The sequence below is a fragment of the Coturnix japonica genome, chromosome 1, assembly GCF_001577835.2.
Source record: "Coturnix japonica isolate 7356 chromosome 1, Coturnix japonica 2.1, whole genome shotgun sequence".
NCBI classification, from domain to species: domain Eukaryota; kingdom Metazoa; phylum Chordata; class Aves; order Galliformes; family Phasianidae; genus Coturnix; species Coturnix japonica.
The window spans coordinates 75,033,529-75,050,885 of NC_029516.1; the positions used below are offsets into that span (position 1 = coordinate 75,033,529).

General features: G+C 50.2%; 2 protein-coding genes across 7 annotated transcripts in view; one reads left to right on the forward strand and one right to left on the reverse strand.

Moving 5' to 3' along the window:
- The window catches only part of NME7 (NME/NM23 family member 7), a 140,699-nt gene that overhangs the window by 73,667 nt on the left and 49,675 nt on the right, over positions 1-17,357 (forward strand). The window contains exon 12 of one of the 6 annotated variants that reach the window (XM_015875325.1): positions 4,057-4,368. The exons of the other annotated variants lie outside the window; for them this stretch is intronic. Coding sequence (XP_015730811.1) covers positions 4,057-4,089 — 33 coding nt within the window. The 3' untranslated portion in view covers positions 4,090-4,368. Of the gene's footprint in view, positions 1-4,056; positions 4,369-17,357 lie in introns of those variants that run through there. 6 annotated transcript variants of the gene reach the window in all.
- On the reverse strand, positions 4,124-17,171 carry ATP1B1 (ATPase Na+/K+ transporting subunit beta 1). Its single transcript, XM_015875367.2, has 6 exons — positions 16,855-17,171; positions 14,957-15,085; positions 8,495-8,650; positions 7,612-7,796; positions 6,158-6,238; positions 4,124-5,551 (listed from the first exon to the last, which is right to left on the reverse strand). The coding sequence occupies exons 1-6, from the start codon at positions 16,952-16,954 to the stop codon at positions 5,285-5,287; spliced, it is 918 nt and encodes a 305-aa protein (XP_015730853.1). The 5' UTR covers positions 16,955-17,171; the 3' UTR covers positions 4,124-5,284.

A 17,357-nucleotide genomic window follows, 5' to 3' on the forward strand; every position in this document is an offset into this window, starting at 1 on the left:
GGTCAGCAAACATCCCCCTGGATCATGTTGCTGGATACCTTCACTGAGTCAAGAAGGTGCAGTTTCATGGTGGTTTCATGGAGAGGGTACTGATGAGTGTCTGGCTTCTTGAAAGGCACTGAGATGGCTGGTGGCTCTAAATTAATACAGGGATGAAAAAGCTTTCCGTCTCCTGTCTGCCAGTTCTGATTTAGCAGTGATGAAGAAGGACTGAAACTGCTGGCATGTTTCGAATGATGGATGTGAATTGAATCTGTGATCTCAGCATGTTTTTTACTGATGTGTCTCCTCATCAGTCTAATATTATTTGTCCAGAACTGCCCACCGAAGGGTCAGTGTGAATGAACCATGGCCTTCCAGAACCTAAAAGGGGCTGCAGGAAAGATGAAGCAGCGCTTTTTGTCAGGGATTGTAGTGATAGGACAAGGACTAACATTTTTAAACTAAAAGAGGGCAGATGTATATTAGGCATAAGGAAGACATTTTTTACTTGGCAGTGAGGCCCTGCCACAGTTGCCCAGAGAAGCTGTGGGTGCCCCATCTCTGGAGGTGCTGAAGGCCAGGTTGGATGGGGCTGTGAGCAATCTGAGCTGGTGGGGGGCAGCCCTGCCCACAGCAGGGGGTTGGAAACACCCAGTCTTTGAGGTCTCTTCCAACCCAAACCATTCTGTCATTCTGTGTCATTATTGAGCCAAGCCATGCTTGGCCAACACCTGTCATCAGCTCTGCTTTTTTGCTTTGTTTATTGAGTAAAAGAAGGGTTAGTTGTGTCTGCACCACTTGTGCTTGAAATCTTAAGGGCGTTTTGTGCCTGCACTGTGTCCTGGGTTTGGATGCCTCACTTGATTTCTTTCTTTTTTTCTTCTGATTTTGTCTGGCTCTCTATGCGCACGTTGTTCAAACGATAATTGCTTGCGCTCTGCCAGGGCATTAGACTGGATTTCATTATTACCTTCCTTATTAACTACTGAAACGTTGCGGTAACATTTGGAAGCCTCCAGCGGGAGCGGCCGACCCCATCAGAGTGAGTTGTGCAATATACGCGTGTGATGGAAGCAAACCTTCAGGGAACTGAAGCAGCTCTCAGCTCCTCCTGGGTGAAGCAGTTTGTAAGGTCAGAGCCAGAAAGTCACGGTTATTCATCCCTGTTATTACTTCCTGAACGTTATTGTTATTAGTCCCTGAGCAGGAACTGGAGCAGGCATAGCGGTATGCTGTAAAGCAGGTAGGTGGTTCCTGGGATTTGCGAAGAGCGAGCCAATCTTAAATTTAATCCTCTTCCATCCCTGGGAAGGAGTGAGCACACCTGAATATCAGCATTGTTTGAAGGTCATGGGATGGATTCAGTTGGTTTCAGACCAGTCTGGTGTGTGCAGAGGTGAATTCCCCTACCGCCTCTGCATCCTGTGAAGAAACTGGAGGTGTGCGTGGATCATGGGAGCTGATCTTGCCTTGGGTCAAACTTGAGGTGTGCTGAGAGGCTGTTTCTGTGGCTTATGCTGTTTGAACCCTGGGAATGAGAGTGGCTGCATTTCCTGGAATGCTGGGCATTGTGGAAAGCCTGACCCTGGCCAGAGGCTCAGTATGGGTACCTCCCAGCCCCTTAGGAGATGGCTTGGTGCTTCTCTAACTGAACTCTTGGAGCTGTGACCTGTGAATGGGAGGGCATCCCCTGTCTGTTGGTGGTGCTGAAGCCTTTGGGCTTGGTGTTCTGGTCTCTGCAAAGTGCCATGTGCTTTGCCATGTGAGCACAACAGCTGGCAGCTGTTACACTGCTGTCTGGCGCTTCTCCCAAGGGTGAGGTTCTTGGGGTGAGGAGCCTTCCGTGTACCACAGCCGTCTCAGCTGCTAATAGGTTTTAATGGGCGCTGGGAGGCGGCTGACCCACATCATAATTATATATGAGGAGAACATAGTGGCCCTCATTTTCACGTTATACAACGCGTAACTGCCGTGCTTGTTCTGATGTCTCCTGTAGGTCATAAGCAATCCAAGGCTTTCAGCCAGGCCTGGGTGGGTTGCATGCCAAAAGTCAGGGGCAGTGAAGGACCCAAGGGGTCAGAGCAAACACCTTTGGTGCTGACAGATAGTGAGCACTGGCTCAGCATCTTGCAGCAGCCCGGAGGGATGGGACCATCCAAAGGAGTGGTGGAAGCTGTCAGAGCTTCTTTGCCTATAGTTTGCCCACCTCTCACAGCCATGGGGCCTGTGCAGCCCACAGCTTTGTGAGCACTATGGCTCAGCCCAGCTCCTGCAGCACTGGGCTTTGGCATGGACTTTGGGGCCAAGTAGGTGAAACCAGACCAAAAGTTCTCGTGTTTGGCACTGTTAATACTGGTTGCTGTTGTGTATTTATTTGTGTAAGTGGTAGAGCTGGCACAGGCTTAAAGGTGCCTGTCATTCTATGTGTCGCTCTGCTATTCCTTTTGTTAGTATTTTTATGCATCTCTCTCTGTAACCCAGAAACACAGGTGCCCTGTATCAACACAGTGGGTGATAAAGTTCACTTTAATGGTTATAGTTGTACTTAACGGTGTTGTGCCAACCTGGCAGAAGGAACAAAGTGTTCATGTGGGGTGGGTGGGTGGTTTATAGGGTGAAGTACTGCTGGGCGGTAAGGCAGAGGCAGCCTGAACAGAGCAGCTTTTACATAGGCAACACAACACAAACCAAAAAGAACCCAGGAAGAAAATGGACAGCCTGAAGCCCTTTGACCCCACTGCGGCTGGGGCCAGGAGCTGCCTGTTGGTAGCGGGGCTGTCGTGGCACCTACTGGTCCCCAGGGTGGGAGGCTGGCAGGTGTGGGCACCTCGTGCATGGGGGATGTGAGGTCACTGAGTTGGTGCCAGGGTGTGAGCTGAGGATAGGAGCTTGGAGTTGTATGATTTTATAGCATGTTAATCAGGGCGTATGCTCCGTGTTGTGATGTGCTCCCTGAAGGACACACAGGTGCTCTAAGGTTTCTACGATGTTAGGCCAAACCCTGGAATAAGAGATCATTTTTATTAGTAGTTTGTGCTTGGACTTTGCTCTTACATGGTAAATTAGGAGATAAATTATCTAGCTATCTCCTGGTGCTCTGAAAATGAAAGCTTTGTGTCTCTCTAATGCCATGCACGTAGTGCATGAATTGTAGGGGTGAGGCTGTGTCTAAGGAAACCGGGATCCAGGGATCCACGCACCCTGTGATTGATCACAGCGTCTGACTACTGGGTGCCAAATGGCCGCGTGTTCCTTCTTAATGCTGTGCCTTTGGCCTGCCTGCAGAGGAGGATTTCAGTGCCAACAAGGATTACTTGTGCCCCAGCAGCACATCAGACAGCTGATGGTGGTCACCTGCTCTGCATTTGGGATGATCAGATGCTTATGCTCAATGCTGTAGTACGCAGTAGCTGTGCTTGTCCTCTTAGCAGACAGCAAAAGTTCAGCAGGCTGCTTTTCTAATATACTGCATTCCAATTACGAAGGCTTTTTCAAGCGCTTGCTTTGGGATATCAGTGTTTCGTTACTTTAGCACTGAGAACTTCTGCTGGCAGTCTGCTTCATGCAGGATAAAATGATGGTGTCTCCAGCAGAGCATTGGCTGTCAAACCTCATCAAGTCCCTGGGCTGCCCTGCCAGGAGCACCCTGTGCTCAGTGCAGCACCCAGCCCAGCTCTCTGCCCTGCAGCTCCCTCCTGCTGCTGCTGTGACTTAGGCAGTCCCTTCTCCCGTAGCACTCACCTCTGGTGGCTGTTTCACACTAAGGATGCACCATTAACTGCCCAGTGGCTGGCAGCCCAGGCCCAGAGAATGTGAAGTAAAGATGAAAGTGCTGAGCCTTTCAAATGGGTGTTTGTGTAACACACTCTGCTGCAGCATCTGAGGGAGCAGCTTAGCTTAGAGAGAGAAGCCACTACTTCATCATGGAACACTTTGTTCTAGAGCACACCTGCAGCATATGCTCAAAGGTGGCAGCAGCAGTTCATGGCCAATGACAGTGGATGCTACGGCTATTTCAACCCTCTCAAAAGCTCAGCTGGGAATGAGAAAGATGTCTTTTATTTCCTGAACCAGGTGCAGTACTTCTTCAAGATCCTGGACAACTGAACCCACCCCCAAAGCAGAAGGCACGGGCACACAGCAGTGTTCATTCATTTATTTGTCCAATATGTCAACCTGACTGAAATACAAGATCAACAAGAGCACGGTACTCCTGGCTAGTATTACATGTTAGAACATAGAGTTTTGCACTTTAGACAACATTTAACACCATTCTATGGGGTACTGCATTGCTTTTTATAAAGTTTAAAATAAAGATTTATTTTTCAAACATGTGACTTTGGTTTATTTCATACATTACACTTCCTTGCAGAAGAAAAAAAAAAATAAAATTGTACAACTGCATAAATATAAAATTCATCCACCATGAAAATGGTTAAAACATTCAATAAAGACATTTAGCACCGCTGCGTGCGATGCCTCCTGAAGGAAAATAAAACAAAAAGAAGAGGAAAATATACAAAGCAAAGAGTTGTGCCTATCGCTGAGGATGGCAATAGCCTGACCCAGGTCTCTCACAGACACGCTGGAGGATGAGGGAAAAGGCAGAGAGAGAGAGACAGCATTCGCAACAAAGCACGGAACGCAAATGGTCTGTTCTCTTAACCTTATTTAAGTCAGTTCAGCTGCCACCCCTCCTAACAGAACACCCTCACACCACAGGAGGGGCAGAAGCCTGATGGAGTGCTGCTCAACAGAGCCTGGCGGGTGGGCCTTTCTTTTCAAAGGAACAACGTAATGAGAAGTATCATGCCAGTTCTAGTCCCATTGAGTATTTACACCTTGGACAGCGGAAGTCTTTGCTCACAAGAAGTAGAAAACAGATACGATACATGGCTTGAAAAATGACCAGAGTATGCACCTATAGTACTGTACACTAAATAAAATACACAAGGCAGCAATACTTAGGGGCCAGAAACACTGCTGTACTACAAGTCAGTTATGGAATCATAATTTACAGTAAAAATGGGCATGTCCCAAGGCTCAATTCTGTTTTCTTTTGTCATTTACAGTAGAATAAATATTTGTCGCTATTGCTACACTTGGTTTACATTCTAACCTAGTAAATGCAGAAAGCTAGTGTAAAGCATATAGATTACGTGTAGGTCCCATACGTATGACAGTTTGTTCAAGACTAGTAGGTTTTTCTTTTTTGTTCTTTTTTTTTTTTGTGTGTTTTTTTTTTTAAACCTTTTTTAAATGGCTAGGAGGAAGAGGGGGAGAGAGAGAGTTGTGCTTACAATCAGCTGCTTTTTATGTCAAATTTAATATCAAAGCGTCCCTGGAAGCGGTCTTTGTCGCTGTACTGGATGTTCTGCCCATAGGCCCTGCATTCCACGCGCACTTCTATGTCGTAGGTCAGGTTGGTGAACTGCACCGCCACCAGTGGCTGCAGGTACTGTGGCTGCAGGAGCTTGCCGTAGTATGGGTAGTACTGCAGGGCAAAGCCTGGGTAACCACCCATCCCGTAGTACTCCACCGTGCCGATCTTGTCCATGTCTTCTTCCCTCTGAGATGGGGGAAAAAGAACACAAGATGAAAACACCCATTTTGTAGCTGTGTTCTCTCATGACGTCTGGTTTATTTTATCAGTACTGTGCCCTCGCTTTGGTGACTGCTATCCTCACTTTAACAGCACCAGGACTGCCCCAGCCCAAAGGGCTGTGCCTCCCAGCACATGTCGCCAGGGCAAGCACTTCTTTGTATCATTCATTTATTTAAAGACTCACTCAACCACTTCTTTGTGCATTCAGAAGTCAGCACAGCTTCTCGTCATACCCACCCACTGTCTTAGGTTCAACAAACAACAAAAAGAGCTTCTGCTGCTGCTTCTGAGCAGTATTAGCATTCAAAGTAACTCCTCCCCAGAGCTATCCTTGCTAAGAACTGCAGTACAACACTCAGCAGCCCTACAGCCACTTCTGACCTCACCCTCCTGCTGAGGGCACTGCTGCTGTTCATCACTAAGGGCACTTGAGAAGCTCCCACTACTGAGGGCAGAGCTCCCATGTGAGAGCCACCCCAACTGCCTGCTGAACGGCAGCAGGAGCCAGTTACCACCGGACAAGGACTCTGCCTGTAGTTTCCCCCCTCTCTGTTGTTGTATCTCACTCACCTTGGCAACACAGTGGACAGGGATGAGAAAGGGGTTGTATCTGCCTGTAAGGTCTGCGGGGAGACTCTCATTTTCTGGCGCCTGGAAGAAACCCAGAAGAGGGCAATGTTAACGCACTGGATGATGCATCCTCACTGACTGCAACAGCAGAGCTCAGCAGCACCAAACTACAGCCAACAGGAATCCCTCTGGCTCAGCTCCTGAAGCTGTAGCTGTCGCTGATGGTTCATGGGACAAGGCAGCATGACACAACTGTGAGCACTGAAGTGCACACAAGTAAAGCTTCTATCTGCTCCTACAAATTATTTCATTTCATGCAGTCTCATGTCACACAGTGGCAGGAGATGTAGTGCTGGGAGGTTGCCCACCTGACCACACACATTTGAAGTCACACAGTGCCCAGACCCTGCTCTTCAATGCACACCAAACTGTCCTCTCCCTCAATCACACTGTGCACCTTACAGCAGCCTGCAACAATCACCACAGACCCAGCATGGGAAGCTCCTGCACACACAGTTTCCAGCTGGGATCAGATAATTCAAGATCCAACTGATCTCCTGTAGCACAGGACAGCCTTCCTTTTGTAGCTAAGTTAGCCTCCAAACACATTATTGAGCCAGCCTGATGTACTAGCGCATGGCTTCCCATCCAGGAGATGGAGCGGTGTGTTGAGCACCGTGCCTTATTCGATAACTTGTACTCTGGCTCTGAGTTCTCGCAGAACTTTTTGGCTTCTCAATGCACTGGAGAAAAAAATTAGAGTAAAAACAGTTCCTGCCCAGATGAATTTCCTTCAACAGTTGCCATAAACCAGCCTCAGTGCAGCACCAAGCGTGGAGCAGAGCAGCAGAAACACATGGTGATTCTCTGAGGCTGCATTCAATAACCCGGAGATCACCTTGTCTTTCTTGCCATGAGAGCTGTACCAGACTCTCAGATGTAGTTTACCACGCATAGTCTAATACCTAACGTAGCACTACTGCACTGAACTAAATGGTTTTAGCAAGGCAGGCAGCTCTGCAGCACCTGGGGAAGGCGTCTGAGGCACAACACAACTGGCTGATCCTACTGCAGACACCGTAGGTCTGGGACTGTCATGCAGCAGCACATGGGTTAACATGTTTTTTTTTTAATCACTTGAAGAAAACACCTCATTGGAGTAATTCAGTTAGCAGGCTCTGCAAGTCACTAGAGTTGAGCAGGAGTCTGCACTGTGACAGCTCATGGCTACTTGCTGTGAACCTGAAGCATGCATTTTCTGTTGCTTTTTAATGAAACCATTTTTAAAGCTGAACATACAATGGTCTCACAGTCTCTCCTTTGCAGAACAGGGTTAATACTGATCTCTCTCTACAGAGACAGAAAAGCAGGCACAAGTTGAAAGACTTTTCCAGACCCACAGCAAACCTGTACCCTCATCAGTAGCTTCAGTTGGAAAGGGAGGAGGTACTTGCCTTAGGTTTGAAGCCGATAATTCTGTTAAGCTTGACGAGGATGCATGGTTTGCCATCCTTGTAGCCAAAGGTGTTATCCTGTAGCCCAGAGCAGTTCTCCAGCCACTCACGTTTGAACTTGCAGACCTTCTTCTGACCTTGGGCATCATTGTATGGTCCTCTCTCTTTGTAATCCGTAGGTACATCTATCACAGGGGAGGAACAGAAAAACAACCACATGCAGCGTGACCTCCTTCTCATCAGCCCTATTTCTGCATCACTGTGCCCTTAGGATTTCCCACTCACCCAGATGGGCAATGCCATCTCCTAAGCTGGTGGCACAGGCCTGTTCCCAGCTGCAGCCCAGCAAGTTTGTGGGGCTGTCTGCCTAAATGGGAGTTCTTACAGGCTACACAAGAGCAAACACTGACAATACAATAGCACAGAGATTTTTTCGTTACCTTTTTGTAACTGAGGGATTTAACATGTGTATTAAGAGGTGATTGTCTCATTTCCCTCTTAATATCTTCCAGATGTTTTGCAGAATTACACCGACATTACTGACACTGTGTCAGTAAAACCTCCCTGAAAGCCATGGGAAGTTATAAGGTCAGTCCTATATGCTGTGTAGAATCAGCTGCAATCTCCATCTGCAAGTCCCCAGCCACATAACCTTTGCAATAAGCTTCTGGTACATCCCCAGCCAGGTCCAGTCTGTTCAAACCCATCTTTAAATGAGCAGCTGACAGAACTGGAACCAATGCCTGCTGGTTAAAGCTCAATCAGTGTGGTGCTGGCATGGAGGAAGGGACAGCTGAAGGCAGAAAATGCCACTACTGACCCTCTGATGCTGATGGACCTGACAGAGGAACTGGTCAAAGTATAGGTAATAACCAGGACTTACCTCCACAGTCCTGAAACACGATGTTGTCAGTCTGCTCACCAGCGCTGTACTTGCTTAAGAACGCCTCCAGATTCTTCACATACGGGTCATAGCTTTTGGGATCGGAGACAGTAAAGGAAATTTCTGTCTTTTGTACCTGGGGGATTTGAGTCAGTCCTAAGGAAAGCAAAATCAGGAAGAAAACATTAAGTACACTTAGGAGCTGCACGGCCTGCAGGCATTGCTATGCACACAAAGCAGTATTACTAATGTGTCTTTTTCAGGCCTCACAACTCACAGAAAACAATGTAAGCTCACTATAAAAGAGGGGGGTCCTGAAGGGCTCTTATCTCCAGTTTTCACCAAGCATCTGGAATATTCATCACGAGGTTTGCATCACCACACAGATAAAATCACAGGCCCAGAAGGAAGGCTACAAGTCAAGGTTTTTAACCCAAAAAACAGCCAACTGCAGGCCCCTGCCTCCTCCCCAACAACAGCGAGAAGCTGCCGGTACCTGAGAGCAGCCACACCATGAGCACCCAGGGACGCTGGCTCCTACACATGCACACCTCACAGGGTGACCTGGAAAGCTGCAATGCTGAGTTGAGAAACACCACTGCTCCACCAGAGAGATGCTTCAAGGCTGATTGGCTCTGGTTTTGACTTCAGGAGGACAAGCAGAAAAAGAATGCATGGACTAGATATAAGCAGTGCCTGTAGATGATGAAAAACACTAAGCCCTTTGCCTGTCAGTGTGGGACTTAGAAATAGCTGCTCTCGAGTGACGTTTAGGTCATGCTTTAATTGAATGCACTGATGCATGGCTAACGCTTACATTTAAAGCAATGGGAGCTGGAATTCATGCTGCCTTTGTGCCTGCCACTGTAATTACTGAGGTCTCGACTTTTGTTCAGTTTGCCATCTTCATTTTAGCAAGAACAAAAAAAACGAGCAGGAGAGCAGCATTTCCTTTGACATCTCAGCAGAGGTCTGTTGCCAGCAAGTTTCTGCAGTGCAAGGCTGGGGCAGCTCAGCAGGCTGGTCCCAGCTGGCAGCACTTTGTGACTCCAGCCATTTTCCTAAAGCCACTCTTGTGCTCCTGCTCGGTCAGCTCACCGCTGCCCCTACCCGCTGAGGGGGAATTTGTAACCTGGGACAAAGATGAGCTTTGTTCCCCAAAAGGCAGCTCCTGGGGGCTGAAGATAGCGAGGCACCCAGCAAGAGATTTCAGGTTTTATTCTGGGAAGCAGCTTTGCCCTCTCCAAGCTCCCTTTGGTACAGGCTGCCCAGGCTCAGCGTTACATATTCAGAAACAATTCACCATTCCAGCAGCAGAATTAAGTCTCACTCCTCAAAGTCAGAGGAGCTTTCAACCCCTTTTCAAGCAATCCTTCGCTTTCTTCTCCTACCAATGGTTATAAATGCATACAGTAATTTGTGTTTAGTTTTAGTAAAGGACTTCAGCCTATTCCGGTAACTCTCCTCACGTTACTGATCCACCAGGAAGCAGCGAGTCCGGAGTTACTCTCAGTGACTCGCAGGACCTGCCTCTTCCAGAGTTCAAGTTACACTTATCAGTTGAGTGAGTAAATACAATACTGAGGAAAGCTCGGCCAGGCTTGCTAAGCTTTGCTCGCGCCGTTGAGCTGTTAGCTCACTCAGGCCTGCTAGCAGCAAGGAAGTCCCCACTTGCTTTTTATCGTGCTCACAGCCCCCCAGGCAGGCACAGTGAGGGTGGAGAGCAGAGCGTGCCCTGCAGCCCCAGTGAAAGCCCCGAGCTCACTGCCAGGAGAGCCTGGCCACTGGCACACATGGCCCAGCACCAATCCTTCACCCATCCACAGGACGTGGAGAACAGGCTCCCGGCCCAAAGGATCCATCCTGCAAACCTTTGCAGGACCAGAGCCCAAGCAGCAGCTCCAAGATAAAGCCCTTCCTGGCCATAGCACAGCCCAGCTGCCATCGGCCCAGCACTTCAGGGAGCTGCGCTTTGGTGGCACAGGGGCTTGCTTTGTTCAGGGCAAGAACAAAGCAGGGATCAGCCTTTCCACTTTGGAGACAAACAAGGGAACCTATGTGAAGACAAAAGGTGTCTGATGCTGACTGAGAACCTATCAGTGCTTTCCACCACAACTTCCGTACTCACATGCATGTGACCGACTGCACACACAGCCCTAAGCACAGGCCTCTCATTTATTTCCTTGTTATCCCTTCTGTGCCACCTGTACATTCACATTCAAAACAAAAGCTTCAGTGCTGTTTCCAGAATGGCACAATTGGTAAAACCCTTCCTGAGCAACCCTGTTTAAAAAGAACATGCTGATTTTGTAAGACAAGAGGGGTGAACCTCTCCAAAACATTCTGTGACCTCAGAGCTTCTCATCCCTACTGGGAGAACTGAAGCAAGCATCAGAACAAGGGCTGAGACATCCCAGTGCTACCTACCAGTTGTTGATGGGCAATAAAGAAGTACAAGGCCACATAAGGCTCTTAGGGACTCATGCCCATGAGGAAGCCATTCATCAGCAGGCTGTGGGAGATGGAAATGAAGCCTCGAGCGTTCCCATGGCCAGAAGTCCAAACAAAACTCTCTCTCTCCATTTTCCAATTACATCCATGTGCCACAGGTCACCTCGTGTCATTAGCACAGTCACAGCTGGTGATGCTGCTGCTCATGACATGGAAGCATCAAGGCGCTCATCTCCAAAACAAAGTGACAAAACCACTTTTGATTCTGCCATACTACTTCTGCAATAGCCCTCAGAGTGCATTGCGAGGCAGTAACATCACTGCTTTCACTTGACTGACACTGTCTGCACAAGAGATGAATGGTGCCTCACCTCAGTAACAGATACCACCTTCCACTGGTTTCTAACTCCAAACGCACTAAAATATCTCAAACCAGACAAGTCTGACAAGCCACTAATTCCTTCTCCAGCCACAGTTCCACCCCCAGAACACTGCTGCTGATTACAAATGCACTTTAACCCGTTTCATTTCCAACTGAACGTTCCACGTTCCATCACTCCAAGCTGTAGGAACAACGCTTGAGAAAAAGCACCGTCCTGAAGGCGAGAGAGAAGAAACTAGAAGCGGTAGGTCAGGGCTGCTATAACAGCAGTTGTGCAAGCCTGGAGGAACTACAGTTGCTTCATCACGCAGTGCTCATTTCCCAGCACCGTGGTTCAGAATGAGTCTAAACACTACTTGGGTGACACAGATGACAAATTTAGCAACCACTACAGCAGTCCTACTTCACACCCCACACACTCAAGTGAGGGTGGGCTTTCAAAGCCTCCGTGCTAACTGATGCCCTTCCAAGCTCTAATCATCCTCTATCTCATCCCAGAAGTGTAAAAAAGCAGGTGCAAGTTTTCTACAAATGCAGTAAATCTGCTTGGCTTGGAGGCAGACAGCGTCCCCGGAGCTTGAGATTCAGATGTTTTTCATGCTTAGGTGCTGAGATAAGAGACAGAAACAGAAGTGTGACTCAACAGGAGGTGGTACAGGCCCCTTGGGGCTTTCCTATCACCCTGGCTTCCATCTCCCTGCTGCTATCTGAGCTGAATAAGCCGAGCAAAGAATACACAGCAGAGCAGCAGAGCAGCCTTTCCCACCAGCCACTGCCTAGGCAGCATTTAACATGGCGGAGACGTGAGCTCTCCCAAGTGGAACAGGCCACCTCCTTTCTGCTACCACTGCAAAGCAGGAGCAGCACTGGCTCCTACCCCTGCAGCAGCTGCAGGGCACACCATGGTCTGCAGGAGGAGCGCCACAAGATGGCAGGATACAAAGCCCCATTTCCACCGGGGAAAAACAAAATGGACTTAAAAAAATATATACATTTAATACTCTGAGTTTAAGAAGCCCTTCCCTGCTAGCAGGGTATAGAGCTGTGGCTAAAGCAGTCTGAGGCACTGCATGCATGGAAGCCTACTGTGCTTACTGCCACAGCAGCAAGGCTGGGCAGTAGGTGACCGCACTGCCCCTGCTCCCAGCCCAGGGCAAAAGAGGGAAGAGCACCATGGAAAGCGTGGTACTCAGCTGCCCTAAAGCTGCATCACATTCCCGTTGTGCTCAGCACACAAATCAATTAGCATATAAATGATATTTGGCTACAAACAGCACTTTACAGATATATTCCCACATCACTAACTCAACCCAATGTCCTGTATCTCCTGCCGCTGTCAGGAACCTTTCATACTGCAGAACTAGAAGGACATTATAGCAGCTGCTACAGCACTTCCTCCTGTTAACCTTGAAGGAGAGTCAAGTATTCACCCTGCCCAGCCATTATGGGATCAAAAAATGGGTCTTGCTCAAGGACAAAGGAACAAAACCAGGTTTTCTAGCTTTCCCAGGACATCTGTGGCCTATCAAGCTGCCACTATATAAACCCAGCATGCAACTTGTCCATACAAAAAACAGGAACTAGAATTGCGTAACACTTTTTTTTCCCCTTTTAAACGTAGTTCATAGGCTGTAGGGCTATGGAAAATTAAGAGTTAGATGCTCCTCAAGCACGTGAGTGAATATGTGCTAACTGCCAGCAATGCAGGGAGACCTCTGCATACTACAGGAACATGGGAAATGCTGACAGCCAACTCCTGCAGCCCATTCTAGGTCAGTCTCTATGAAAGCTTTTTGATGCAGTGTGGTCTAAGAGGTGTCATGCTGCAGGATAACAAACAGATACCACAGAAAGAGCTACCCCTCACCTGTCCACACGTGGAGAAAACCATCAGATGATGCCCTGCAAAGGGCTCTGTGTTTTCCATGGGTAATATTCCCTTTAAATGATGTGCATATGCCATTCCAGCTGTTCTTTAAACCTTCTCTATTGGGCTGAACACCATCATTTGTTCTAAGAGTTGGATTTCCTTATACGGCGTGATTTCAGTCCCATAAACCCATTTCAAACTCAGAAAATCCCTTAAAGCCTTTTTATTTCTTCCTCTGTGTCAATACCTATAGCACACATTAAGCCAGCATCTTGAAATTCATTTCCCTTTTTTTGTTAAGGAAAGCTAAAGCTCAGAGCAGTGGTGCATTAGGTAATTAAGAGACAAATAACATCCCGCAGGCTGAAATCTTCCATAGACATTTTACTCCGGAGTTGCTCTGCAATTAGCTCCATGTAACAGCAGTCCGTGATCCTAACAGTTTACCTAGAATGAGTAATTAGGTGACACCAGACTAAGCAGCAAAGCTATCTGGATGAGACCCAAAATCCACTTTTCTGCTCATTATTTCATGCCTGGGCTTCGACTGAGGAAAAACACATTTAAGAACTATCTATCCCCCATTAGCCATGTTTGTCTTTCAAACGCAGCTACAGCTCTGGTCAGTGTCAGCACTATGGAGTCCTTACTGCAGGCATCACAGCCCAATGCAGAGGTGGAAACAACCAGCGTCAGCACTGAAGGCAGCGCTTATCCCAGCACCTTAGGAACTGCCACACACTGACAGCAGCTCCTTTCTCCGTTCTCAAAGTGTTGGTGGAAAAGCAGTTATCCAAAAAGAGCTGATTCTTTGCTGAGATACTGACACCATCTGGCGCAGGCAGCGCTCCCTGCGTTGTCAGAGCAGGGAACGGTTACGGCACAGCCCTGCAGACAGCAGCACTGCAAGATGCCGTGTGACACCAGAGCCAGCTTCTGTAGCCACAAGCCATCAGCCTCACAATTGTCACTTAAATACCACCGTTATTAAAAGCTGTTTCACAGAGCAACTGGAGACAGATCATTACCGTCCCCAGTGCCAAGCAGCCTCAAGGTCATCCGCGATACGGGAAGGCAGCAGTTGCGCAGCTCCCCCCACGCACAGAGCTGCCGCAGGAGGCAGCAGGCAGAGCAGGGACCCTGCGGCAGCAGCCACAGGAGGCGGGCTGGGCACAACTCAAGCAGATACCTGCATTTCGGGCAGACCCCCACTTGATCTAGCAGAGAAAAGCTGGGCATCAGGGGACACCACTCACCTCTGACCCTCCCGCTCCACATTTGCTGCTGCTGTCGCCTCTCGGAGCTCCCAACTTAGCATTAATCGATGCAATTCAGTAAGCACATCCAGAATTAGGACTGTCCCTTTCTCCTCCCCACTTTCACTGACAAGCATTTTACTTTTGCCCCCTCGTTTCCCCCATGGGAATACAGTGGCTATAAAGGAATCCGAACACAAGCTCTTTGCACAGCTCATTCCCAAGTGAAGTCTGAACCTTAATCCATTGCTTCAGTTTAAGGGGAGAGCATTAATCCAGGCTCAAGCTTCTCTCAGACAGGAGTAATACCTGATGTGCTGCAAGCCTGAGCTCTAACAGGACTGCCTTCAAGCGCCAGTGCTGCTCACAGAAGGCCTGGAACATACCCACCCCCCCACAATATACACTGCAGCAAGGAGATGCTGTTTTCATCCTCCTTCCTGAGTAACTGAGCTGCCCCCAGAACTGTCTGCACAGCCAGGCACGTGCCTCCATCCAGTTACCTGGGGGTGCCACACGGTCCTGGTACTTGGGTTCAAATTCACTGACGGTGAGCAACATCACTTGGATGGTCCCGATGAAGATCCCTGCCAGGCAGCCGTAGAAGATGACATAGAAGAGGAGGATCTTAACTGCAAGAGAGGAATGGAAAGATGAATCAAGCCCCAAGGCTCGGTATTCTGAAGCACAAAGCTTCAAATGAGTTCTGCATTACCATGGATCCCTCAGCCAAACAATGCCACCACAAGGTGACAGGCTTTGGTGGGTCACAAGCCCAGCGCAGAGGAGACAGGCTGCACACAGTAGGTTTCTGAAGGACACCCATTCCATGTTCCTCTGAGCCTCAAAGCTGCTTCCAGGGAATCTTAAGGAGCCATTAGATTCTGGTTTATGAGCACCGGTAAAGTCCAACCTTCCCCAGTAATACAGTCTGGCTTCTGTCCAAGAACAGGAGCAGGAATCGGGCACAAATAATCACCGATGCTCCATCTCAAATGTAGGGAAGGACTCGCATCACAGCACTCCGTATTTGACCACTTGCATCTATAAGGGCAGCCCAGCGCCGCCGATGCCAATTAAAAAGAGTTGTGTAATAATGAAAGACTGAATTGAGTTTTGGTCTGAACAGAGATGACTAAAATAACCTCGGACCCAGCGCAGCTCATACTCTGGGTATCGGTTACTGGTTTACAGAGATTATCTCAACTGATTAACTGCACAGTAACACGCCGTACTAGGCATCACCAGGCCGCCTGCAGGATAAGCCAGCCCATGCCAAGCAACTGTATGCTAATGCGGCCGCGGGGACAAGCCAGGCAGTGCAGCAGGCGCTGAGCACTTGATCCCAGTGCCCTGACCTTGCTGCAGGCCAGGGAGAGGAAGCCTGTTTGGAGGCCTCAAGGTGAGCAGATACAAGGGCAGGGGAGGACGCAGCAGGTGAAAGTATTCCTCCTCTCCTGAGCCCCAACACAAAAGCCTCCATCATCGGAGCAGCCTCCTGATTAACGCAGCTGTCTCCGGCTGGTTTTGTTTCTCGTCTGCTAAGGAACCAGGAGCAGAGGAACCGCCAGCAATGGAGGCTGATGGATGCGGTGAGCGGGCACTCCATCCTCTTGTCCTCCTGGCGCGTCCCACAGCCAAGGCTGGTGGGCAGAGCTTGGTACAACAGCGCGGTTCTCCACGAGTTAAAAACACTCTTTGGTATCCAGGCAGCGTAAAGCCAATGGCCGTGACGTCAGAAGCGTTTAGACATTTTTTCCAGAGCACGGTCATAGGAGGTGCTGTTGTAACAAACCAAACACTATCGCCGTTGTCTGCAGTGTAACGACGCCTTTGAGCTCTGGAACATCAAAGGGGCCGGTGCCGGGAGGTAGCGCGTTTAATCAGCTTCCCAGGCAGGATGCTCATAGCACCAAAGGCACCTTTAAAGGTCAAGCTTTCAGAAAACACACAGGTCCAGGCCCAAGCACATGGCACCGTACGAGAAAATGGCACCGTACGAGAAAGGTGCCCGCAACAGGTCGGCACGTCGCCGGGCACAGGGCAGGCAGAGCAAGTGACCCTGAAGCGGACACGGGCACCTGGCGGGCCGTGCCACAGCCGTGCCGCAGGGAAGGCACGGGGAGCGCTTCCCAACATCGCACCGCCCGCAGCCTGGCTACGGCAGGGCCAGGGTAGAGCCGCAGAAGCGGCGCGGCGCCGATGCCGGGTAAGGCGGCCCAAGGACGAGGCGCCCTCTCCAAGGTCGGCCCACCCCGCCCCGCCCCTGCCCGCCCCACCTGCCCGCCCGCCGCGCAGCCCCCGGCCCCGCCGCAGCCCCGCCGCAGGGCAGGGAGAGAAGGAGGGATGGAGGCGTGGCGCTCCTCGCCGCGGTGCCCGCCGCCCCCGGCCCCGCACTCACACCAGCTGCCCCCGGTGCGGCCGAGCAGCTCCTTCTTCTCCGAGTTCCAGATGAACTTCTTCCAGTTGCCGTCGCCGTCCTTGGCCTTCCCGCGGGCCATGGCGAGCGGGCGGGGGGCGGCGAGAGAGAGGAAAGAGAGAAAGCGAACGTCGGGTCGGACGGGCTCCGGCCGTTACTCCGGGCTCGGGGGGACGTGAGGGCTCCCGGCCGCGCGGCGCCGGCCCGGTGGGGCGGGGGGACGGGACCGCGGGCTGCGGCGGCGACGGGCGAAGAAGAAACGAGCGGAGCCCACCGGGCACGGAACGGCCGCGCTCCCCGCCCGCCGCGCCCCTTCATATACAGCGCCGGCTCCCGCCCCTCGGCGGCTCGGCCAATGGGAGCCGGCGGCGGGGCGAGAGGGCGGGAAGGCGGCCGGGGCGGGAGGAGCCGGGATCGTGAGGGGAGCGTGCCGAGAGCGCGCCCGCGGGAGCGCGCACAGGTGTGGCGCGGGGAGCGGGCAGCGG